Raw genomic sequence first — 27,879 nt, forward strand, 5'->3', positions numbered from 1 at the left:
GGGGAAAAAAAGCTAGTGCAATAGTTTTGCAATAATTAGTCACAATAGACTATCACTATCGCAATAGTTGTTTCCCCCTCAACAGTCACCCATACCACCTGCCGAGTAGTGTTGAGACCAGACTGCGTTCGCCCGTCGAGCCGGAGAACGGGTTTGATTTCGGGTGCCGTTGATCTTTCTGAAATAGCAATGGTCATAATAATGTTAGAGTGAGTGAGTGAGTTTGGTTTTACGCCGCTTTTAGCAATATTCCAGCAACATCACGGCGGGGGACACCAGAAATGGGCTTCACACATTGCACCCATGTGGGGAATCGAACCCGAGTCTTCGGCGTGACGAGCGAACGCTTTAACCACTAGGCTACCCCACCGCCCCTAATAATGTTAGAAGCTTTGTAAAACTCTGTTGTCTCACATTCGGTATCTGCGTGTTTGATCGGTGGAATAAATGCAATGTCTAGATATAGTGCACGTAGCACTCATATTTTGGTGTTTCGTTTGTCTTTTCTTGTCCTGACAGTTGGGACTGGGCCTAGACTAGAAAAACCGCTTTGGAATAATTTGATTTCAGCATGACAACCTTTCTAAAGTGCAACTCCTACTGATATATGTATGAATTAATTACATGACTCAATTTAGATCTTGATTATACATTAGTTTCCATATATGACTGACTGACTGAGTTTAGTTTTACGCCGCTTTTAGCAATATTCCAGCAATATCACGGCGGGGGACACCAGAAATGGGCTTAACACATTGTGCCCATGTCGGGAATCGAACCCGGGTCTTCGGCGTGACGAGCCAACACTTTAACCACTATGCTACCCCACCGCCCCCCATATATGAAATCTTTCGTTATGCATGCGTGTAACCTAACGCCACCAAATGCTTTCCTACCGTGACTTCACCATGTCACATCGTGCCTTGGTCTAGGTGTACGGAATACAATAACTGCCAAACTTCGAAGTTTAAAGAGAACCTATTGCACTTCTAAACTTTTTATAAAAATATTTTAATCAGCATAATTATTACACGGATGATCTCCATACAACCGGGGCTATCGGGCCAGGTGTTATCTGAACAGTTGGCTACTGAGAGACAGTTTACCTGCGTCTGTGTACAAGGTAAGTATACGTGGGGTGTTCCACGGTATATTGCATTACGTAGTCTTGTACTGAACAGGGCAGGAAGAGTTTCCTATGTGGATTCAAAGCTTTGTGCTCAGCTTTGTTCTGAAACGTATTTTTTTGCCACACGACATATGAAACAGCTAATTCTAGGGTCACACCATGCCTTCAATCCTGAGGGGATTAACGCGGTTGTCGAGTTAGATCCTCAAGCGGGAGGGATCCGTGAATGTGAACACGACAGCACCAGTTGCATTGAGACGTGTTACCTTGTCCAGGCCATCCATGGACTGGTTGTTTTCGAATCAGTTTAAGGAGTGAGGGGAGTACTCGTGTTAAACCGCGAGATGGTTTCTCATTAGTCTGGCGTCAGTGCGACATGAGCCCAGACTCGTATAAACACCCACTTTACTACATTCCTACTTCTATATATTCAAATTTCACCACACAGAGCTTATACTTTCACCCAATTTTAACACACCAGCATCTGATATTCAAACCTAATTTCACCACGGAGATACTGTAAACATGATTTAGTTCCGAGTAGTAAATGTTCCGGTTCGGAATAAATGCCGTGAAATTGAGAATGAATGACACGAATAAAAATTCCGCACACACGGGAAATATTCCATCGAAAAGGAACAAATACCGTAGGCCTAACCTATTCCAGTCATCATTGAATGCAAAATGGACTCATCCAACTTGTCAACATCCGGGATGTCTACTAACTTCAACTTGGTTACATGCTGACTGTAACTTGGCTACTGACTAACTGTAACTTGGTTACATGTTGACTGTAACCTGGCTACTGACTGTAACTTGGTTACATGTCGACTGTAACCTGGCTACTAACTGTAACTTGGTTACATGCTGACTGTAACTTGGCTACTGAATGTAACTTGGTTACATGTTGACTGTAACTTGGTTACATGTCGACTGTAACCTGGCTACTGACTGTAACTTGGTTACATGTCGACTGTAACCTGGCTACTGACTAACTGTAACTTGGCTACATGCTGACTGTAACTTGGCTACTGACTAACTGTAACTTGGTTACATGTTGACTGTAACTTGGTTACATGTCGACTGTAACCTGGCTACTGACTGTAACTTGTTACATGTTGACTGTAATATGGCTACTGACTAACTGTAACTAGGTTACATGTTCACTAACCTGGCTACTGACTGACTGTAACTTGGTTACATAGTGACTGTAACCTGGCTACCGACTAACTGTAACTTGGTTACATGTTGACTGTAATCCGGCTACTGACTGTTAATTGTTACATGTTGACTGTAACCTGGCTACTGACTGACTGTTAATTGGTTACATGTTGACTGTAACCTGGCTACTGACTAACTTGGTAACATGTTGACTGTAACCTGGCTACTGACTAACTCTAACTTGGTTACATATTGAATGTAACCTGGCTACTGACCAACTGTAACTTGGTAACAATATGACTGTAACCTGGCTACTGACTGACTGTAACTTGGTTACATGTTGACTGTAACCTGGCTACTGACTGTAACCTGATTAATGAAGGTAACTTGGTTACATAATAACTGAACTCCTTTTAACACAAGATTCATTTAGAATCATCAGTTCGCATTCTGGGGAATCTACAATGTATTTTCATAAAAAAAATTAAGTAACTTTCACACATGATAATTGCTTCTTGATAGCCACATGATTTGTTCCAAATGGAACAAATACCGTAGGAAAATCTTTTTTTCCTTTCCGTTCCCCCCACGCCCCAATTTTTAAGACCATCCCAACAAACAAAACCCTCTTTTAGACACTTTATGATGTGTGTGGAAGTTCCTCTTTACCCGGAATAAATTATGTGTGTGCGGAACGAAATAATTGTTCCGCATGCACTATTACAGGAACAAATGTTGGAATGAAAAGTTCCGCCGGAACTTTTACTATGGGGGAACCAAATCTTTTTTACAATACACCTTATACATGCCTCATTTTACCGCACCCATCTTATATTAAACCCCAGTTTACCTCACCTTACACCTTTTACTCCTTTTCACCCCACATCTTATATTAAACACCAGTTTACCTCACCTTACACCTTTTACTCCTTTTCACCCCACATCTTATATTAAACCCCAGTTTACCTCACCTTACACTTTTTACTCCTTGTCACCCCACATCTTATATTAAACCCCAGTTTACCTCACCTTACACCTTTTACTCCTTTTCACCCCACATCTTATATTAAACACCAGTTTACCTCACCTTACACCTTTTACTCCTTTTCACCCCACATCTTATATTAAACCCCAAGTTTACCTCACCTTACACCTTTTACTCCTTTTCACCCCACATCTTATATCAAACACCAGTTTACCTCACCTTACACCTTTTACTCCTTTTCATATGCAATACATATGAAATCATTACTGTCAGTCAATCAACTGAATACACAATTCATTTTTTCGCAGCATACCATCATGAAGTTCCTAATCACAGCTGTGGCGTCGGCCGTCCTTCTCGGGTAGGTTTTATAAAATAGGATGTTTAATGTTATAATGGTATTTAGTAGGGGTGACTATTGAGGGGGAAACAACTATTTTGATAGAGATAGTCTATTGCGACTAACTATTGCAATACTATTGCAGTAGTTGTTTTCTCCTTGAATTGTCTCATTTGAAGTCATTTCCCAAATGAACGTATAGTTTATATGAAATAATAACAAGTTAAAGTACTTTCAGTCTCTTTTAATATATGACAAGAAACTTGAAACCCAGATCATGTTAACAGTTAAAACATAAACTCAATGAAGTTGCAAGTCTTCACCCAAACAATAAAAAAAATACAAAACACAATAGTTAATTAAAACAAACAACCATCAATTACGAAACTATCGATAGTCATACATACTATCGATGCATCGATAGTTTTTCGTTTCTACCATCGCTTAATTGTTATCGGAGACTCAACAATTGCAATCCATCGATAGTTCGATGCATCGTTACAGCCCTAGTATTTAGATGTCAAACAGCTTCATGCTCACAGTAAAATGATGGACCTGTCGTTTTTGGTCTGCCTTTAAACATGACTGATCCTGGTATTGATTCCCAATACATCTGAAAATATGTGGGACTCTTTTCAGATGTTGAAGACTTAAACCTTGAATTGATTTGGGGAGATACACAATTGTCCCATACACTTAAGACTGCATAAGTATTGTAAAACAGAGAAATATTGCAACGAAGTTGAATTTTATGCATGATTGCTTTTTTGTATCGCAGAGCTTGTGCAGAAACCTGGAAAAAAAAAGGAACACATGTGCTTTCATGTGATCTCTTATTTTTTCCCGTGTATATCAAGTCTCAAACTGTAACATTTTTGACTGAAAGCCTTGATGTACATAATGCATGTCTAAGAGAACTAAAAGGAACTGAACCGATTACTTCAGTGACCTGCGTAATTCACTGACCAAACATTGCCAGAATTGTGGGTTAAAGGCCTTCATCGCAATATGCTGTCTCTCTCTGTGTGTGATGCTGGGACTGGGCTCTGTTCTTCAGTTTGGTGTCCTGCAACTCTGAGCCCCAGAAGGAGGTGATGTTTTTCAAAGCCGTCGACAAGGACAAAGACCAAAAACTAACAAGCACTGAGTTGGAAAATGTCTTTCTCCTCTTTGATGGCAATAGTAAGTCCACCTTGCAGACTATCACACACATCCTGATGTGACTCACTATCACCTTGCTGACTATCACACACATCGTGATGTGACTCACTATCACCTTGCAGACTATCACACACATCGTGATGTGACTCACTATCACCTTGCAGACTATAACACACATCGTGTTATGACTGACTATCACCTTGCTGACTAACACACACATCGTGATGTGACTCGATATCACCTTGCTGACTAACACACACATCGTGTTATGACTGACTATCACCTTGCTGACTAACACACACATCGTGATGTGACTACTATCACCTTGCTGACTATCACACACATCGTGATGTGACTCAGTAGCACCTTGCTGACTAACACACACATCGTGATGTGACTCACTATCACCTTGCAGACTATCACAAACATCCTGATGTGACTCACTATCACCTTGCTGATTAACACACATATTGTGATGTGACTCACTATCACCTTTCTGACTATCACACACATCGTGATGTGACTCACTATCACCTTGCAGACTATCACACACATCGTGATGTGACTCACTATCACCTTGCTGACTATCACACACATCGTGATGTGACTCACTATCACCTTGCTGACTAACATACACATCGTGTTATGACTCACTATCACCTTGCTGACTATCACACAAATCATGGTGTGACTCACTATCACCTTGCTGACTAACACACACATTGTGATGTGACTCACAATCACCTTGCTGACTATCACACACATCGTGATGTGACTCACTATCACCTTGCTGATAACACACACATCGTGATGTGACTCACTATCACCTTTCAGACTATCACGCACATCGTGTTGCGACTCACTATCACCTTGCAGACTAACACACACATCGTGTTATGACTCACTATCACCTTGCTGACTAACACACATCGTGTTATGACTGACTATTACCTTGCTGACTGACACACACATCGTGATGTGACTATCACCTTGCTGACTATCACACACATCGTGTTATGACTGACTATCATCTTGCTGACTAACACACACATCCTGTTGTGACTCACTATCACCTTGCTGACTATCACACACATCGTGATGTGACTCACTATCACCTTGCAGACTATCACACATATTGTGATGTGACTCACTATCACCTTGCTGATTAACACACACATCGTGATGTGACTCACTATCACCTTTCTGACTAACACACACATCGTGATGTGACTCACTATCACCTTGCTGATTAACACACACATCGTGATGTGACTCACTTTCACCTTGCAGACTATCACACACATCATGTTGTGACTCACTATCACCTTGCTGACTTTCACACACATCCTATTGTGACTCACTATCACCTTGCTGACGATCACACACATCGTGATGTGACTCACTATCACATTGCTGATTAACACATACATCGTGATGTGACTCACTATCACCTTGCAGACTATCACACACATCGTGATGTGACTCCCTATCACCTTGCAGACTATCACACACATCGTGTTGTGACTCACTATCACCTTGCTGACTATCACACACATCGTGTTGTGACTCACTATCACCTTGCTGACTATCACACACATCGTGTTGTGACTCACTATAATCTTGCTGACTATCACACACATCGTGATGTGACTCACTATCACCTTGCTGACTATCACACACATCGTGTTATGACTGACTATCACCTTGCTGACTAACACACACATCGTGATGTGACTCACTATCACCTTTCTGACTAACACACACATCGTGTTATGACTCACTATCACCTTGCTGAATAATACACACATCGTGTTGTGACTCACTATCACCTTGCAGACTATCACACACATCGTGTTGTGACTCACTATCATCTTGCTGACTATCACACACATCGTGTTGTGACTCACTATCACCTTGCTGACTATCACACACATCGTGATGTGACTCACTATCACCTTGCAGACTATCACACACATCGTGATGTGACTCACTATCACCTTGCTGATAACACACACATCGTGATGTGACTCACTATCACCTTGCAGACTATCACACACATCGTGTGGCGACTCACTCATCACCTTGTTGACTATCACACACATCGTGTTGTGACTCACTATAGTCTTACTGACTATCACACACATCGTGATGTGACTCCACTATCACCTTGCTGACTATCACATCATCGTGTTATGACTGACTATCACCTTGCTTGACTAACGCACACACATCGTGATGTGACTCACTATCACCTTACAGACTATCACACATCGTGATGTGACTCCACTATCATCTTGCTGACTAGCACACACATCGTGATGTGACTCACTATCACCTTGCTGACTAACACACACATCATCTCATGTGACTCACTATCACCTTGTTGACTATCACACACATCGTGATGTGACTCCAGTAGCACCTTGCTGACTATCACACACATCGTGTTGTGTCTTACTATCACCTTGCAGACTATCACACACATCGTGATGTGACTCACTATCACCTTACAGACTATCACACACATCGTGATGTGACTCACTATCATCTTGCTGACTTACACACACGTCGTGATGTGACTCACTATCACCTTGCTGACTATCACACACATCCTGATGTGACTCAGTAGCACCTTGCAGACAATCACACACATCCTGATGTGACTCATTTTCACCTTGCAGACAATCACACACATCCTGATGTGACTCCCTATCACCTTGCTGACTATCACACACATCGTGATGTGACTCACTATCACCTTGCTGACTAACACACACATCCTGATGTGACTCACTATCACCTTGCAGACTATCACACACATTGTGATGTGACTCACTATCACCTTGCAGACTAACACACACATTGTGATGTGACTCACTTTCACCCTGCAGACTAACACACACATCGTGTTGTGACTCACTATCACCTTGGAGACTAACACACACATTGTGTTGTGACTCACTATCACCTTGCAGACTAACACATACATCCTGATGTGACTCACTACCACCTTACAGACAATCACACACATCCTGATGTGACTCACCATCATCTTGCAGACTATCACACACATCCTGATGTGCCTCACTATCACCTTGCAGACTAACACACACATCCTGATGTGACTCACTATCACCTTACAGACTATCACACACATCGTGTTGTGACTCATTATCACCTTGCTGACTATCACACAAATCATGGTGTGACTCACTATCACCTTTCTGACTAACACACACATCGTGTTGTGACTCACTATCACCTTGCTGACTATCACACACATCGTGTTGTGACTCACTATCACCTTGCTGACTAACACACACATCGTGATGTGACTCACTATCACCTTTCTGACTAACACACACATCGTGTTATGACTCACTATCACCTTGCTGAATAATACACACATCGTGTTGTGACTCACTATCACCTTGCAGACTATCACACACATCGTGTTGTGACTCACTATCATCTTGCTGACTATCACACACATCGTGTTGTGACTCACTATCACCTTGCTGACTATCACACACATCGTGATGTGACTCCCTATCACCTTGCAGACTATCACACACATCGTGATGTGACTCACTATCACCTTGCTGATAACACACACATCGTGATGTGACTCACTATCACCTTGCAGACTATCACACACATCGTGTGGCGACTCACTATCACCTTGCTGACTATCACACACATCGTGTTGTGACTCACTATAGTCTTACTGACTATCACACACATCGTGATGTGACTCACTATCACCTTGCTGACTATCACACACATCGTGTTATGACTGACTATCACCTTGCTGACTAACGCACACATCGTGATGTGACTCACTATCACCTTACAGACTATCACACACATCGTGATGTGACTCACTATCATCTTGCTGACTAGCACACACGTCGTGATGTGACTCACTATCACCTTGCTGACTAACACACACATCCTGATGTGACTCACTATCACCTTGCTGACTATCACACACATCGTGATGTGACTCAGTAACACCTTGCTGACTATCACACACATCGTGTTGTGTCTTACTATCACCTTGCAGACTATCACACACATCGTGATGTGACTCACTATCATCTTGCTGACTTACACACACGTCGTGATGTGACTCACTATCACCTTGCTGACTATCACACACATCCTGATGTGACTCAGTAGCACCTTGCTGACAATCACACACATCCTGATGTGACTCATTTTCACCTTGCAGACAATCACACACATCCTGATGTGACTCACTATCACCTTGCTGACTATCACACACATCGTGATGTGACCTCACTATCACCTGTGACTCACTATCACCTTGTTGACTAACACACACATCCTGATGTGACTCACTATCACCTTGCAGACTATCACACACATTGTGATGTGACTCACTATCACCTTGCAGACTAACACACACATTGTGATGTGACTCACTTTCACCCTGCAGACTAACACACACATCGTGTTGTGACTCACTATCACCTTTGCAGACTAACACACACATTGTGTTGTGACTCACTATCACCTTGCAGACTAACACATACATCCTGATGTGACTCACTACCACCTTACAGACAATCACACACATCCTGATGTGACTCACCATCATCTTGCAGACTATCACACACATCCTGATGTGCCTCACTATCACCTTGCAGACTAACACACACATCCTGATGTGACTCACTATCACCTTACAGACTATCACACACATCGTGTTGTGACTCACTATCACCTTGCTGACTATCACACACATCATGGTGTGACTCACTATCACCTTTCTGACTAACACACACGTCGTGTTGTGACTCACTATCACCTTGCTGACTATCACACACATCGTGTTGTGACTCAGTATCACGTTGCAGACTAACACACACATCGTGATGTGACTCAGTAGCACGATGCATGCTAACAACACTTCTTGATGCTACTAACAAGGACCTTGGAGACTTACAAACACCATGGTCCTCCCATCTGTTGTAGAGGACATTCTATCTCACATACGAGTGGTGTATGTTGTTGTAGATGACACGCAGATCTTAAAGTCGGAGTTTGAGTCTGAATGGGTTACCAAGTTTGCTTTAGGACCGAAAGCGGAGGCTGACGCGCTATTCGATGCCGCCGATGCAAATGACGATGGCAAAATCACCAAGGCGGATCTTCCTTACATCTTCCAGTATTTCGACATGGACAGTGAGTTATTTTTATATAATCAATTATCAGACATTAACATGCACTCTGACATGCAGTTAAGATAGGTCAGTCCAACAGAATACCCAGTCCTTAGTCTGTTTAATTTGACGGGAAAATTATATGAAAGGATCACTGGAATATCCTGGAAAAACAAGCACCTTCTGTGAGTGTATGTTGAGATGACAGCACCGTATGTGTATGACAGCACCGATGTGTGTGTATGTTGAGGTGGCGGCATCCTATGTGTGTGTATGTTGGGATGACGGCATCTTATGTGTGTGTATGTTGAGATGGCGGCACCTTATGTGTGTGTATGTTGAGATGACAGCATCTTATGTGTGTGTATGTTGAGATGACAGCACCTTATGTGTGTGTATGTTGAGATGACAGCATCTTATGTGTGTGTATGTTGAGGTGGCGGCATCCTATGTGTGTGTATGTTGAGATGACAGCACCTTATGTGTGTGTATGTTGAGATGGCGGCACCTTATGTGTGTGTATGTTGGGATGGCGGCATCTTATGTGTGTGTATGTTGAGATGGCGGCACCTTATGTGTGTATGTTGAGATGACAGCATCTTATGTGTGTGTATGTTGAGATGACAGCACCTTATGTGTGTGTATGTTGAGATGGCGGCACCTTATGTGTGTGTATGTTGAGATGGCGGCATCTTATGTGTGTGTATGTTGAGATGGCGGCACCTTATGTGTGTGTATGTTGAGATGACAACACCTTATGTGTGTGTATGTTGAGATGACAGCACCTTATGTGTGTGTATGTTGAGATGACAGCACCTTATGTGTGTGTATGTTGAGATGACAGCACCTTATGTGTGTGTATGTTGAGATGACAGCACCTTATGTGTGTGTATGTTGAGATGACAGCACCTTATGTGTGTGTATGTTGAGATGACAGCACCTTATGTGTGTGTATGTTGAGATGACAGCACCTTATGTGTGTGTATGTTGAGATGACAGCACCTTATGTGTGTGTATGTTGAGATGACAGCACCTTATGTGTGTGTATGTTGAGATGACAGCACCTTATGTGTGTGTATGTTGAGATGACAGCACCTTATGTGTGTGTATGTGTATGTTGATGGCAGCACCTTATGTGTGTGTATGTTGAGATGACAGCACCTTATGTGTGTGTATGTTGAGATGACAACACCTTATGTGTGTATGTTGAGATGACAGCACCTTATGTGTGTGTATGTTGAGATGACAGCACCTTATGTGTGTGTATGTTGAGGTGGCGGCACCCTATGTGTGTGTATGTTGAGGATGGCAGCACCTTATGTGTGTGTATGTTGAGATGACAACACCTTATGTGTGTGTATGTTGAGATGACAACACCTTATGTGTGTGTATGTTGAGATGACAAGCACCTTATGTGTGTGTATGTTGAGATGGCGGCACCTTATGTGTGTGTGTATGTTGAGATGACAACACCTTATGTGTGTGTATGTTGAGATGACAACACCTTATGTGTGTGTATGTTGAGATGACAGAACCTTATGTGTGTGTATGTTGAGATGACAGCACCTTATGTTTGTGTATGTTGAGATGACAGCACCTTATGTTATGTTGTGTGTGTATGTTGAGATGACAGCACCTTATGTGTGTGTATGTTGAGATGACAGCACCTTATGTGTGTGTGTATGTTGAGATGACAGCACCTTATGTGTGTATGTTGAGATGACAGCACCTTATGTGTGTGTATGTTGAGATGACAGCACCTTATGTGTGTGTATGTTGAGATGACAGCACCTTATGTGTGTATGTTTGAGATGGCAGCACCCTATGTGTGTGTATGTTGAGATGGCAGCACCTTATGTGTGTGTGTATGTTGAGATGGCAGCACCTTATGTGTGTGTATGTTGAGATGGCAGCATCTTATGTGTGTGTGTGTATGTTGAGATGATGGCAGACAACACCTTATGTGTGTGTATGTTGAGATGACAGCACCTTATGTGTGTGTATGTTGAGATGACAGCACCTTATGTGTGTGTATGTTGAGATGACAGCACCTTATGTGTGTGTATGTTGAGATGGCAGCACCTTATGTGTGTATGTTGAGATGACAGCACCTTATGTGTGTGTATGTTGAGATGACAGCAGCACCTGACAGCATATATGTGTGTATGTTGAGATGACAGCACCTTATGTGTGTGTATGTTGAGATGACAGCACCTTATGTGTGTGTATGTTGAGATGACAGCACCTTATGTGTGTGTATGTTGAGATGACAGCACCTTATGTGTGTGTGTATGTTGAGATGACAGCACCTTATGTTTGTGTATGTTGAGATGACAGCACCTTATGTGTGTGTATGTTGAGATGACAGCACCTTATGTGTGTGTATGTTGAGATGACAGCACCTTATGTGTGTGTATGTTGAGATGACAGCAGCACCTTATGTGTGTGTATGTTGAGATGACAGCACCTTATGTGTGTGTGTGTATGTTGAGATATGTTGAGATGACACCTATATGTGTGTGTATGTTGAGATGACACACACCTTATGTGTGTGTATGTTGAGATGACAGCACCTTATGTGTGTGTATGTTGAGATGACAGCACCTTATGTGTGTGTGTATGTTGAGATGACAACACCTTATGTGTGTGTATGTTGAGATGACAACATATATGTGTGTGTATGTTGAGATGTATGTTGAGATGACCTTATGTGTGTGTATGTTGAGATGACAGCACCTTATGTTGTGTGTGTATGTTGAGATGACAGCACCTTATGTGTGTGTGTATGTTGAGATGACAACACCTTATGTATGTGATATGTTGAGATGACAGACACCTTATGTGTGTGTATGTTGAGATGACAGCACCTTATATGTGTGTGTATGTTGAGATGACAGCACCTTATGTGTGTGTATGTTGAGATGAGATGACAGCACCTTATGTGTGTGTATGTTGAGATGACAACACTTTATGTGTGTGTATGTTGAGATGACAGCACCTTATATGTGTGTGTATGTTGAGATGACAGCACCTTATGTGTGTGTATGTTGAGATGACAGCACCTTATGTGTGTGTATGTTGAGATGACAGCACCTTATGTGTGTGTATGTTGAGATGACAACACCTTATGTGTGTGTGTATGTTGAGATGACAGCACCTTATGTGTGTGTATGTTGTGTGTATGTTGAGATGACAGAACCTTATGTGTGTGTATGTTGAGATGACAGCACCCTTATGTGTGTGTATGTTGAGATGACAGCACCTTATGTGTGTGTGTATGTTGAGATGACAGCACCTTATGTTTGTGTATGTTGAGATGACAGCACCTTATGTGTGTGTATGTTGAGATGACAGCACCTTATGTGTGTGTATGTTGAGATGACAGCACCTTATGTGTGTGTATGTTGAGATGACAGCACCTTATGTGTGTGTATGTTGAGATGACAGCACCTTATGTGTGTGTGTGTATGTTGAGATGACCATGCACCTTATGTGTGTATGTTGAGATGACAGCACCTTATGTGTGTGTATGTTGAGATGACAGCACCTTTATGTGTGTGTATGTTGAGATGACAGCACCTTATGTGTGTATGTGTGTATGTTGAGATGACAGGCACCTTATGTGTGTGTATGTTGAGATGACAGCACCTTATGTTGTGTGTATGTTGAGATGACAACACCTTATGTTGTTGTGTGTATGTTGAGATGACAACACCTTATGTGTGTGTATGTTGAGATGACAGCACCTTATGTGTGTGTATGTTGAGATGGCAGCACCTTATATGTGTGTATGTTGAGATGACAGCACCTTAATATGTGTTTATGTGTGTGTATGTTGAGATGACAGCACCTTATGTGTGTGTATGTTGAGATGACAGCACCTTATGTGTGTGTATGTTGAGATGACAGCACCTTATGTGTGTGTATGTTGAGATGACAGCACCTTATGTGTGTGTATGTTGAGATGACAGCACCTTATGTGATGTGTGTATGTTGAGATGACAGCACCTTATGTGTGTGTATGTTGAGATGACAGCACCTTATGTGTGTGTATGTTGAGATGACAGCACCTGTATGTTGATGTGTGTGTATGTTGAGATGACAGCACCTTATGTGTGTGTATGTTGAGATGTATGTTGAGATGACAGAACCTTCTTATGTGTGTATGTTGAGATATATGTTGTGTGTATGTTGAGATGACAGCACCTTATGTGTGTTATGAGATGCACCTTATGTGTGTATGTTGAGGATGACAGCACCTTATGTGTGTGTATGTTGAGATGACAGCACCTTATGTGTGTGTATGTTGAGATGACAGCACCTTATGTGTGTGTATGTTGAGATGACAGCACCTTATGTGTGTGTATGTTGAGATGACAGCACCTCTTATGTGTGTGTATGTTGAGATGGATGACAGCACCTTATGTGTGTGTATGTTGAGATGACAGCACCTTATATGTGTGTGTGTATGTTGAGATGACAGCACCTTATGTGTGTGTATGTTGAGATGACAGCACCTTATGTGTGTGTATGTTGAGATGACAGCACCACCTTATGTTGAGATGTGTGTATGTTGAGATGACAGCACCTTATGTGTGTGTATGTTGAGATGACAGCACCTTATGTGTGTGTATGTTGAGATGAGCAGCACCTTGTGTGTGTGTGTATGTTGAGATGGCAGCACCTTATGTGTGTGTATGTTGAGATGCACAGCACCTTATGTGTATGTGTGTATGTTGAGATGACAGCAGCACCTTATGTGTGTGTATGTTGAGATGACAGCACCTTTATGTGTGTGTATGTTGATGATGACAGCACCTTATGTGTGTGTATGTTGAGATGACAGCACCTTATGTGTGTATGTTGTGTATGTGTGTATGTTGAGATGGCAGCACCTTATGTGTGTGTATGTTGAGATGACAGCACCTTATGTGTGTGTATGTTGTGACAGCACCTTATGGTGTGATGTTGAGATGACACCTTTGTGTGTTGAGATGGCGGCATCTTATGTGTGTATGTTGAGATGACAGCACCTTATGTTATGTATGTATGTTGAGATGACAGCACCTTATGTGTGTGTATGTTGATCTGTGTGATGACAGCACCTTACCTGTGTGTGTGTATGTTGAGATGACAGCACCTTATGTGTGTGTATGTTGAGATGACAACACCTATATGTGTGTGTATGTTGAGATCCCAGCACCTTATGTGTGTGTATGTTGAGATGACAGCCACCTTATGTGTGTGTATGTTGAGATGACAGCACCTTATGTGTGTGTATGTTGAGATGACAGCACCTTATGTGTGTGTATGTTGAGATGACAGCACCTTATGTGTGTGTGTATGTTGAGATGACAGCACCTTATGTGTGTGTGTATGTTGAGATGACAGCACCTTATGTGTGTGTGTGTGTATGTTGAGATGACAGCACCTTATGTGTATGTTGAGATGCACCTTATGTGTGTGTGTATGTTGAGATGACAGCACCTTATGTGTGTGTGTATGTTGAGATGACAGCACCTTTATGTGTGTGTATGTTGAGTGTGTATGTGTGTATGTTGAGATGACAGCACCTTATGTGTGTGTATGTTGAGATGACAGCACCTTATGTGTGTGTATGTTGAGATGGCAGCACCTTATGTGTGTGTATGTTGAGATGACAGCACCTTATGTGTGTGTATGTTGAGATGACAGCACCTTATGTGTGTGTATGTTGAGATGACAGCACCTTATGTGTGTGTATGTTGAGATGACAGCACCTTATGTTGTGATGACAGCACCTTATGTGTGTGTATGTTGAGATGACAGCACCTTATGTGTGTGTATGTTGAGATGACAGCACCTTATGTGTGTGTATGTTGAGATGACAGCACCTTATGTGTGTGTGTATGTTGAGATGACAGCACCTTATGTGTGTGTATGTTGAGATGACAGCACCTTATGTGTGTGTATGTTGAGATGACAGCACCTTATGTGTGTGTATGTTGAGATGACAGCACCTTATGTGTGTGTATGTTGAGATGACAGCACCTTATGTGTGTGTATGTTGAGATGACAGAACCTTATGTGTGTGTATGTTGAGATGACAGCACCTTATGTGTGTGTATGTTGAGATGACAGCACCTTATGTGTGTGTATGTTGAGATGACAGCACCTTATGTGTGTGTATGTTGAGATGACAGCACCTTATGTGTGTGTGTATGTTGAGATGACAGCACCTTATGTGTGTGTATGTTGAGATGACAGCACCTTATGTGTGTGTATGTTGAGAAGACAGAACCTTATGTGTGTGTATGTTGAGATGACAGCACCTTATGTGTGTGTATGTTGAGATGACAGCACCTTATGTGTGTGTATGTTGAGATGACAGCACCTTATGTGTGTGTATGTTGAGATGACAGCACCTTATGTGTGTGTATGTTGAGATGACAGCACCTTTATGTGTGTGTATGTTGAGATGACAGCACCTTATATGTGTGTATGTTGAGATATGTTGAGATGACAGCACCTTTATGTGTGTGTATGTTGAGATGACAGCATGTGTGTGTATTATTATGTGTGTATGTTGAGATGACAGCAACTTATGTGTTTATGGTGAGATCCTAGCACCTTATGTGTGTGTATGTTGAAATGACAGCACCTTATGTGTGTGTATGTTGAGATCCTAGCCCCTTATGTGTGTGTATGTTGCGATTCCAGGACCTTATGTGTGTGTATGTTGAGATGACAGCACCTTATGTGTGTATATTTTGAGATTCCTACCCCGTATGTGTGTGGTGGGTGTGATTTTACTAATTACTCAAATTTTTCTAACATGAGACTTCATGGAAACCAAATCAAGCAATGTTTTCAGGTGATGGTTCCGTTGACATGAATGAGTTCCTAACACAGTGGGGTGACCTCACGCTAATCCCAGTCCAAGTTGGCAAGTAGGAGCGGTGTCCTTTGATAAGACATGGCATTTGAACTGTATATTTAATAAAAACTGTTGAGTCTAATCAAACTCTGTACACTATTTATTTTATCGTTGAAAACGATCCAGCTCAGTGTACCTGGACATGTGCAGGATAACCATCCAAACACCTGTTAAGACATTATTTCGAACTCACGGTACTTTAATGCTGATATGTCTTTATGAAAAGGCCTTCTGTGGTGATGATATAGGTTCTACCAAGAATGGAATGACGATGAGAGAGGAAAATAGAGACATTTTGTCAGTGGTCAGGTCAGCAATATTCCTGCAATATCACAACTGACAATATACTCAAATCTGGACTGGACAATCCAGTGATCGATGTATCAATGTGAGTAACTATCCACGTCGTTGGGGTGGGTACAAGGATACCCCTGAAGCACATCAATCCGTTTGACCACCCGATCCACTTAACCAGCACTTTAACGCAGAGTGCTGGGAATCAGTTCTACGTCAGAATCCCCAAGGGGTACCATGTCTCTCTGCAATCACGGGTATGATATGTATCCTAACACTAAGGGAGCGGTGGGTAGCCTAGTGGTTAAAGCGTTCGCTCGTCACGCCGAAAACCCGGGTTCGATTCCTCACATGGGTACAATTTGTAAAGGCCACACATGATGTCCCCGGGGCGGTGGGGTAGCCTAGTGGTTAAAGCGTTCGCTCGTCACGCCGAAGACCCGGGTTCGAATCCCCACATGGGTACAATTTGTGAAGCCCATTTCTGGTGTCCCCCGCCGTGATGTTGCTGGAATATTGCTAAAAGCGGCGTAAAACTATTACTCGCTACACTAAGGTATATACATGTACATCCGACAAGGCATTAGACAAGGTGGTTCGTGTTTCAATCTTCATAAAATGGCTGACAATGACATTATGCTAATCATGGTATAAGTATGAATATAGATACTGATTTAAAGAAGCCGGGATCTAGCTATTTGTGGAGCTGATCACGTGACACTGATAACAGGTTGACATTGCCGCCAGTATGGTAAGTGGAGTTTTTCTTTGTAGAATTGTAGAAACCAAGCTTGAATAAAACAGTTAAGTCACATCTAGTTATAAATACATTTACGAAGAGAAGACATGGAATTGTACGTCTTAATACAGCTAAGTAAAATGTCCTCTCAGTTTAGAAAAAGTAACTCATATGTATACAAGAAACACAATCAATATCATCTTGTCAAATCTAAGCAAGTTTTAATATGTACCCAACCTGACCACGACCAGCCTCTTATACCTTGCGAGATACACACGGTGAACAACATAGGATTTGCAAAGTTTCTCGACAAACAGTTCACGGATAGAGTGAGTGAGTTTAGTTTTACTCCGCTTTTAGCAATATTCCAGCAATATCACGGCGGGGACACCAGAAATGGGCTTCACACATAGTACCCATGTGGGGAATCGAACCCGAGTCTTCGGCGTGACGAGCCAACGCTTTAACCACTAGGCTACCCCACCGCCCCAGTTCACGAATAGAAACATCGGCGGAAACTTTCGAATGTGAAGAAGGAACCAAAATAATCTACAGCGTTTCCATAGAATAGTTAAAATGATATGCAGTAAAACCTGGTAAATCCGGACAGGACACTAATTATAGAGGTGTTCAGATTAGCGGGGTCCCAACTAACGAAATGTTGGTGTATTTCACATGTGGATATGCCTATCTCAGTGTGTAGATAGCGTGTTATTAGCAGTTCTTGTGGGATTGTTGAACAGACAGGTGTCTTGGGTCACATCCTGTCTAAGGGAGACAGAAACACGATTAGTAAATTCACAGATTGGACAGGTTGATTCCTGTATTCTGGTTGTAAATATTCTTCTTATCTGACACGGACTCTGAACATTGCTTCATTGTATGAAGGAAAAAGGCCTAGATAACAGCAGTCAGGTTTGTTTCACTGACACACAGACTACCTCTCACAAACACAGTTACAGACACACACAGACTACCTCTCACAAACACAGTTACAGACACACACAGACGCACGCTCACACAGACTCTTTTTCTCATGCATACATATTATTCACTATCGCGAGTGCGCACACACGTCACAGCATTCAAGAACCTTGCCCCAGTGAGAGTGCTACTACATCTACATTGATTATATTTGGGGCCGTGACTTAGCTTACCCGTGAAGATCCGGGTTAGAATTGATTTTCAGTAACCCATGCTTGTCGTAAGTGGCGACTAACGGCATCGAGTGGTCAGGCTCGCTGACTTGGTTGACACATGTCATCGGTTCCCAATTGTGTAGATCAATGCTCTGCTCTGCAGTTGACCACTGGATTGTCTGGTTCAGACAGGAGTATTTACAGACCGCCGCCATATAGCTGGGATAGTGCTGACTGCGGCGTAAAACTAAACTCACTCTCTCGGGGGTAGCTTTGTGGTCAAGCTTACAATGTGCTTACAAAGTCACTAAACAAGATGTGGTTGTCTCCCTTGTTGACGGGGCTGCCTCCGAGCCCCGAGGTGAAAGTGTCTAGTCAAGTCAATGGTTCGATACCCGCTAGAATCATACCAAAAGTTAAAAGATGGTACTTATTGTTTCCCTGTCTGTCACTCGGCAATACGCGCATACAACAAGGACGATGTGGGGCATCCAAGTTAAACTGCGGTATGGTATCTATCTGGGCTAGCACTTTCCCAATGGCGTCACTACACAAGTGAAATAATATTGAACCCACTGAACCTGTCCCCGCATCTTATTTACGATACTAACAGATGATATCATACTTTCAGACTAGCCTGTCCAGGATATCGTGTTTAGTTGTCGTCTCTGCTGTGGCACTGGGGTGAGCAGATTTCCTGCATATTCAATTATTGTTATATTTTCACCATTGTGTACACAGGGTATCCTGTACTGTATCGGTTGTCCATGCCTTTAGTTCCACTGTGTTTGGATCTATTGAAAACCGCCTTCAGTAACCCAGTGACCCTTCACTGCTTGACTCCACCCTGGTCTAGTGGGCCGAGCGTGTTCTCGGAGAGCGACAAGTCGGCATCCCGTTATAAAGATGGTACACGATATTACCTTGCCTCGGGTGGCAATCCCTTGTTGTTCTGGGTCAGTAAACCGCATTAGAGCAGCTTATCCATGCATTTTCACCGCGCCCAGCGTCACTTTGTTCGAACCCTAACTTTTCCTGATATTGAATCAATGTGTTATTCGTTTAATGCTATTCCAGATATATGGCAGCGAACTGTAAATATTCGAGTCTGTCTTGTAGTGTTGGGAATTGGTTAAAATCTCATAATTGATGATTGGTTCATTACCACCGATCAATCATCGAAAATAATTGGTTAGCCACATTTATGAAATTTGTTTATGCACAAATAAATAAGGAAAAAAACATGTAGTTATTTTGGGGTTTGGGCAAAATTTCACATCTTTAAAGGATGACTAGTATTTTGGGAACAGAAATTTCTTAGTGTCTTTAAGATAAATTCAATCATGGCTTGGAACGATCTTCTAATGCTTATGAAATGTAACAGACAAAACCAACCTTGTGAAAAATATTGTTGATAAAAACAAGTGTTCCAGAATTGTTTGTGTTCGATTATGAGAAAACATGATCGTTGCTTGGTCGTTTAGTCACTGCGACCAATCTTCGATTATTTCAATTAATCGGATCACCACTACTGTCTTGACAATCCATTGATTGACACCACCTATCTACGCATTTTTAAAAGCAATAGATAGCAAAGGCAGTCAAGAGACCCACCCATGGAGTCAACTGACCATTGCCGCTGGTTCAAAACACGTGGCCACAGTTGGACATAGCCTCCGTTGACTTCTCACCTGCTGGTTACAGGCTTACACTCGACTCGTTGCTCACAACAACAGCAATTGAGCGTGACGGAGGAACATTGTGTAGACTCCCGTCTAGGTCTTTATAAAACATACAGTGTCCATTGCTGTTTCGTTTACTGTATATAACTGGCTGTGTTAATGCTGAACTGACCTATGTATGTTGCCCCTACCCTGGCAGGGTGATGGGCCACCCCGGGCGTCCCCCCCCCTCATGGACCCCACCCAGGCCAGACAGTTGTTTCATCTCGCCGAGATGAACAGGACAGCGGATGGGTTTCTCACCAAGGCGGAGGTTGCCGACATATTTAGTGCATTTGATGTGAACGGTGAGCACTGACCAATATAAGTATGTTTTAATGCTGCCCGATGAAAACTACCAGATATCTTGGTGATAATTAAGCCTACTTCCGGTAGGTCAGTGATATTAAGTCTATATGCAGCTATCTATGTCTGTAGGCCGCCTCCGTGGTGTAGTGGTTAGAGCGTCCGCCCGGAGAACGGAAGGTCGCGGGTTTGATCCCCGACCGCGTCATACCAAAAGACGTTAAAATATGGTACTTGTTGGTCCCTGCCTGGCGCTCGGCATTCATGGGTACAACAAGGACTGGTCGGCTCGGAGTCAGTATACTGTGTCTGAGTGGGGTATTCATGCTTCACTGCGGCATGGTATCTCAGTGAGCTAGCACTATAAAACCAGCTTCAGTCTGGGCTAGTACAAGCAGCCGCACATACACATACACACGCATGCACGTCGTCATATGAGCGAAATATTCTCAAGCACGACGTTCAACCCAATTTCACCTCACCTCACCTATAGGCAGTATATATCCGGGTAGGTCAGTAATATGAATTCTATATGCGGTATATAAGTCTACTTAGAATATATACCCGGGTAGATCAGTGATATCAAGTCTGTATACGGTATATAAGTCTATATGCAGTATATATCCGGGTAGATCAGTGATATCAAGTCTGTATGCGGTATCTAAGTCTATGTACAGTATATATCCGGGTAGATAAGTAATATCAATTCTATATGCGGTATCTGAGTCTATAAAGAATATATTCCCGGGTAAATCAGTGATATCAAGTCTGTATACGGTATATAAGTCTATATGCAAGTCTGTATGCGGTATATACGTCTATATACAGTATATATCAGGGTAGATCAGTGATATCAAGTCTGTATACGGTATTTACGTCTATATGCAGTATATATCCGGGTAGATCAGTGATATCAAGTCTGTATGCGGTATCTAAGTCTATGTACAGTATATATCCGGGTAGATAAGTAATATCAATTCTATATGCGGTATCTGAGTCTATAAAGAATATATTCCCGGGTAAATCAGTGATATCAAGTCTGTATACGGTATATACGTGTATATACAGTATATATCCGGGTAGGTCAGTGGTATCAAGTCTGTATACGGTATCTAAGTCTATATACAGTATATATCCGGGTAGATCAGCGGTATCTGGTTTGTATACGGTATCTTAGTCTATGTACAATATATATCCGGGTAGGTCAGCGGTATCAAGTCTGTATGCGGTATCTAAGTCTATGTACAGTATATATCCTGGTAGATCAATGATTTCAAGTCTGTATGCGGTATCTAAGTCTATGTACAGTATATATCCTGGTAGATCAGCGGTATCAAGTCTGTATGCGGTATCTAAGTCTATGTGCAGCATATATCCGGGTAGGTCAGTGATAATCTTGAAGTCCTTTTCAGGTAGATCACCGTTATAGCGTCTATATGCGAGTACAGTCGAGCACAGTTGTATCTAAGACAGATCAATCATGTATTGGCACATCGTCAGGTAGTTCTGTTATATGATGTATATATCCCAGTGGTTCGCTGATATCGTGTATATAGCCTCGTAGATCAAGTGTATCAAGTCCGTATCTAGGTAGATTAGTGATATATCGCTACATAGTCCTGTAAATAAGACACATTACATTTACTGGCTCATGGACGTATGGTGGTCGATGTGAAGTTTCTTCCCATAGCTGTGCACAGATCAGCTGCTCGTGTGTTTGAATCCCATTATGAACCTCGGTATGTCAGCACAGTACTTGGAATCGTTTTATATATTTGTCAAATGTACACTTAAATCCACACTTCTTAATATTGTTGAAAGTGGAGTTAAATCCTACTCAGTCCCTCACAGCAGCTTTGATCTAAGTTCTATTTACATGTCTCTCGTGTCTCATGGGACGTTATTGTATCTGTAGGAGACGGGACAATCGTGGAGTCTGAGTTCACAGCTCACTGGCAGAGTCGCAATCTCGGCAGCGTCCTATCCGCCGTCTACCTCTTCCACCGCGCCGACACCGACCAGAACGGCATCATCACTCGAACACCTGACATGGACCGGGTTTTCAGCTACTTCGACCTCGACGGTAGACATTTTGATTCACCAAGAACACCGGCTGTATGATGAACTTTTGCAATGTTTCATTTTCAGACTGCAAACTGTCCACTGGTTTGGCGTAATACGAGTGTTATTTGGGATGGGATTGTGACGATGTGTCGATTGTCCCATTACTAGGGGTGGGTATTGCCGAGAAATTTCATATTGCGATATATTGCGATTCGAAAGCATATATTGCTATACGTATTGCAATATATTGCTAGAATATTTGTTTCATAAAAAAATACTTATAATCGAGTTAATGCTTGATTTATAAAGCAAATTCACAACAAAATCACTATGCTTGATTAAGCTTTAATAAAAACTTTGAATCATGTTTAAATGAAGGAAACAAGGAAAAGAACAATTTAACATCAACACAGTGGTTACTAGTTTAAACTAGTTTCTCCACCCTCAAAAAAGCCCTGAGATTTTAGACAGCAACTTGACCTGGTCAGGACATATCAGGGATCACTGGTCAATAATGAGTAAATATATATATAACATTCAGATCCAAAACATTGCGAAACACTTGAACAAATATTAAGAACACAACTTCAAACCGAACTTAACTTGATTTCCGGTGTGAAAAACGGAAATATCCGAAGATTTCCGAGTGTTACGAAGTTTTCCGAATGCATGTCGAAAAACCGGTTTTCGATCCGGGTATCGCAATACGTATCGATTTCATGTCTGAACCGGTAAATACCGGTAAACCGGATATATTGCGCAGCCCTACCCATTACACATCCAGTGTTGTTCAGACACCACTATTTGCAACCCGCTATATAGGTCCGCACTCAGGGGGCACAGAACCCTTTCTTTCTGAGGCGACGCATGCAATGAGCTGTGCAGATACCCTCACGAAAGGCGTTCCTTATTTATATAATAGACACTCACATCCATATCATTCAAGGAGCAATGGTGTTCGCTCGTCACGTCAAGGATCCGGGTTCGATTCTCCACATGGGTACAATGTGTGAAGTCTATTTCTGGTATCCCCCGCCGTGATATTGCTAAAGCGACGTAAGATTAAACGCACTCACTCACTTATCATTCAAGAGGATGCCAGTTGGATACTTGGTGTAAAAGTGGCCAAGGGATTTTCTCTCATTGACAGGAATAAGTGAAGCGTTATAAAATACCTTCCAGACACCCACATGTGAATGAGTGAGTTCTAATGTTAGTAGATCCCTTCGACTATAGTTTATAAAATGCTCAATGTAAACGTGGATGAGTGAGTGAGTGAGTTCTAATGTTAGGAGATCTCGACTATAGTAAAATGCTCAATGTAAACGTGGATGAGTGAGTGAGTAGTTCTAATTATAGTAGATCCCTTCGACTATAGTTTGTAAAATGCTCAATGTAAACGTGGATGAGTGAGTGAGTGAGTTCTAATGTTAGTAGATCCCTTCGACTATAGTTTATAAAATGCTCAATGTAAACGTGGATGAGTGAGTGAGTGAGTTCTAATTATAGTAGATCCCTTCGACTATAGTTTATAAAATGCTCAATGTAAACGTGGATGAGTGAGTGAGTGAGTTCTAATTATAGTAGATCCCTTCGACTATAGTTTATAAAATGTTTATAAAATGCTCAATGTAAACGTGGATGAGTGAGTGAGTGAGTTCTAATTATAGTAGATCCCTTCGACTATAGTTTATAAAATGCTCCCTCAATGTAAACGTGGATGAGTGAGTGAGTGAGTTCTAATTATAGTAGATCCCTTCGACTATAGTTTATAAAATGCGATGGATGAGTGAGTGAGTGAGTTCAATGTAAACGTGGATGAGTGAGTGAGTGAGTTCTAATTATAGTAGATCCCTTCGACTATAGTTTGTTTATAAAATGCCCAATGTAAACGTGGATGAGTGAGTGAGTGAGTTCTAATTATAGTAGATCCCTTCGACTATAGTTTATAAAATGCTCAATGTAAACGTGGATGAGTGAGTGAGTGAGTTCTAATTATAGTAGATCCCTTCGACTATAGTTTATAAAATGCTCAATGTAAACGTGGATGAGTGAGTGAGTGAGTTCTAATTATAGTAGATCCCTTCGACTATAGTTTATAAAATGCTCAATGTAAACGTGGATGAGTGAGTGAGTGAGTTCTAATTATAGTAGATCCCTTCGACTATAGTTTATAAAATGCTCAATGTAAACGTGGATGAGTGAGTGAGTGAGTTCTAATTATAGTAGATCCTTCGACTATAGTTTATAAAATGCTCAATGTAAACGTGGATGAGTGAGTGAGTGAGTTCTAATTATAGTAGATCCCTTCGACTATAGTTTATAAAATGCTCAATGTAAACGTGGATGAGTGAGTGAGTGAGTTCTAATTATAGTAGATCCCTTCTATAGTTTGACAATGTAAACGTGGATGAGTGAGTGAGTATAGTTTATAAAATGCTCAATGTAAACGTGGATGAGGTTGACGGAGGGTTAGTGGACACATACAGGAATATAAGAAGCGTCATAAAATACCTTTCGGTGCTCAAATCTGTTCGGTGAGTGAGTGAGTGAGTGAGCGAGGGTTGATGTTTCCAGCATCCGGGATCACATAAAAGGAATAACGGTCTACACATCAATAGTTTACTGTTATTGTTCTACATTATTGCTTGTTTATCTCCAGATAACGGAAAGGTTAGCGAACCCGAGTTTGTCGTCGTTTGGGCGAGTCTGACGTCATAAATGGAACACATGCTGAGGAGAGAGATGCTCTCATCATTCTGTGGAACATGAGAAAATAAGAAATAAAGTGTTTTCTAAACCTGAAGTTTTTCCTTTGTTGTAAAATATTCATTTCTGAAAATTAAGAAAAGGTCGTTATGAAAAAGTCTCTGTACAGAATGAAATTCTTCAAAGGCATTTAGAAGTTGGTGTAGTAATACAAGACAAATCTTATGGATAACAACTTCTTGATTTATTTTACACAACGTGTCACAGGCCTTTGCAGACAAAATTAGAATTGCACGAATCGTTTTTCCATTACTCATAAACACCTATTTCCTCCCTTTCAAAGAATTTGCGGGGTGGTGGGGTATCCTAGTGATTAAAAAACGGCGTAAAACCAAACTCACTCACTCTTTTACACTTTCGCAACCCCGTACAATAAGCGTGGTACTATTCAGAATCTCACTTTCGATATTGTGACAACACATTTTCTTAATTTAGGGGTTTAATTTACAGAACAATTAACAACCGAATGGCAATATGCGCAACACATATATCCAGAAACTATATATCGATCCCAAGGACATTTTACAAAACGGTTACAAACAGATCATGGCTGCCACGAAAATAATGGTCTTAGTAAAACTTTGTAAAACCTGAGAGACTCGGAAGTTAATTACATGCATGTAGCTCACATACGGGATACAGACTCGTCACAGGGATGCAGGTGATGAGGACGAGGGGACACAGGTAAGTGAATCACAGTGGGGTATAACTACATTATCAAACACGCCAGGTGCAAAGTAGCCTTTGAAAAAAAACCCTTGTGACCTGTCACTGCTTTAAATAAAGGTATCTCACCCACCTGCTGTTTTAACAAACCATGTTGGGATGCTTCAGTTACCTGAGGACTCCTATACAACAGGTGTAATAGACTGTAATATTCTTACAGGTGAGGCACGTCAAATATCTGGTATACTGATGTAATCATGACACTGGCTCGTTATCCATTGGTCTTCAAAGGCACGAGGACTGGTGTTTTTGTGTGCGTTAAGGAGAATAGAGGGAAGTTTGAAAGTTGAGATTTTTTCGTAGAGAGCCTTTTTGTCTCTTTCCATCCTTTTGTATAGGTCTAAATATGAGTTTCTAAACCAGTGGTAGGGATTTGGCTATTTGATCTCAAGCTGAAACAGAAGTTGCCCGATTTCCCTTGTTTCGATTTGCAATTGAATCCAAAATCGATCTAGAGCAACTGACAAGCGACTGCTTACAAAAGATAGTAATTCATTCTGACCAACCAAACATTGCTAAAAAAAATGTCATAAACTCCTAAATAATCCGAACAGCAACAATAATACAGTTACGACAACTAAACAAATACACAAATGAAAGCATTCACAAATGGGTTTTACTTAAAATTTAAACTTTAGTATTTGGAAAGTGGGGTGACAATCTTTGGGTAGACATGTAAAGATGGTGAGGTGAGGGTCTCAGGGTAGAGCTATAAAGGTGGTGAGGGGATGATCTGAGGGTAGAGATGTACAGATTGGTGAGGTGATGGACTGAGGGTTGATACGTACATATGGTGAGGTGATGGACTGAGAGTAGAGATGTACAGATTGTGAGGTGATGATCTGAGGGTAGAGATGTACAGATTGGTGAGGTGTTGATCTGAGGGTAGAGATGTACATATGGTGAGGTGATGGACTGGGGGTAGAGATGTACACATGGTGATGTGATGGACTGAGGGTAGAGTTGTACAGATGGTGAGGTGATGGACTGAGGGTAGAGATGTACAGATGGTGAGGTGATGGACTGAGGGTAGAGATGTACAGATGGTGAGGTGATGGACTGGGGGTAGAGATGTACAGATGGTGGGGTGATGGGCTGAGGGTAACGATGTACAGATGGTGAGGTGATGGACTGAGGGTAGAGACGTACAGATGGTGAGGTGATGGACTGAGGGCAGAGACGTACAGATGGTGGGGTGATTGTCTGAGGGTAAAGATGCACAGATGGGTTAAGTGATGGT

The 27,879-nt window shown here is 41.8% G+C and overlaps 2 protein-coding genes across 4 annotated transcripts; both read left to right on the forward strand.

Moving 5' to 3' along the window:
* Positions 1-1,041: 1,041 nt before the first annotated feature.
* Positions 1,042-16,963, forward strand: LOC124275142. Its single transcript, XM_046710632.1, has 5 exons — positions 1,042-1,123; positions 3,584-3,636; positions 4,673-4,797; positions 9,820-9,987; positions 16,819-16,963. Exons 2-5 carry the CDS (start codon positions 3,593-3,595, stop codon positions 16,896-16,898), a joined length of 417 nt encoding a protein of 138 aa, XP_046566588.1. The 5' UTR covers positions 1,042-1,123; positions 3,584-3,592; the 3' UTR covers positions 16,899-16,963.
* Positions 16,964-17,847: 884 nt separating this feature from the next.
* LOC124275129 lies at positions 17,848-25,950 on the forward strand. 3 transcript variants are annotated; one of them, XM_046710618.1, is made up of 5 exons: positions 17,848-17,926; positions 19,685-19,737; positions 20,935-21,082; positions 22,996-23,163; positions 25,807-25,950. In XM_046710618.1, exons 3-5 carry the CDS (start codon positions 20,968-20,970, stop codon positions 25,863-25,865), a joined length of 342 nt encoding a protein of 113 aa, XP_046566574.1. In that variant the 5' UTR covers positions 17,848-17,926; positions 19,685-19,737; positions 20,935-20,967; the 3' UTR covers positions 25,866-25,950. The 3 variants fall into 3 exon arrangements, with proteins under 3 accessions (XP_046566574.1, XP_046566575.1, XP_046566576.1); XM_046710619.1 differs by lacking the exon at positions 17,848-17,926 and adding an exon at positions 18,734-18,829; XM_046710620.1 differs by lacking the exon at positions 17,848-17,926 and adding an exon at positions 18,932-19,016.
* Positions 25,951-27,879: the final 1,929 nt, after the last annotated feature.

This window comes from Haliotis rubra, unplaced genomic scaffold (genome assembly GCF_003918875.1).
Source record: "Haliotis rubra isolate DU_JTF1 unplaced genomic scaffold, ASM391887v1 Scf199, whole genome shotgun sequence".
In the NCBI taxonomy this organism is placed as follows: domain Eukaryota; kingdom Metazoa; phylum Mollusca; class Gastropoda; order Lepetellida; family Haliotidae; genus Haliotis; species Haliotis rubra.

Bases quoted from the DNA above. Each gene is read 5' to 3' on its own strand.
- LOC124275142 (XM_046710632.1), top strand. From the start codon at position 3,593: ATGAAGTTCCTAATCACAGCTGTGGCGTCGGCCGTCCTTCTCGG. The intron at 3,637-4,672 runs GTAGGTTTTATA...TCTGTTCTTCAG, and splicing joins GCGTCGGCCGTCCTTCTCGG to TTTGGTGTCCTGCAACTCTG. The intron at 4,798-9,819 runs GTAAGTCCACCT...ATGTTGTTGTAG, and splicing joins TCTCCTCTTTGATGGCAATA to ATGACACGCAGATCTTAAAG.
- LOC124275129 (XM_046710618.1), top strand. From the start codon at position 20,968: ATGGACCCCACCCAGGCCAGACAGTTGTTTCATCTCGCCGAGATGAAC. The intron at 21,083-22,995 runs GTGAGCACTGAC...TTGTATCTGTAG, and splicing joins TAGTGCATTTGATGTGAACG to GAGACGGGACAATCGTGGAG. The intron at 23,164-25,806 runs GTAGACATTTTG...GTTTATCTCCAG, and splicing joins CAGCTACTTCGACCTCGACG to ATAACGGAAAGGTTAGCGAA.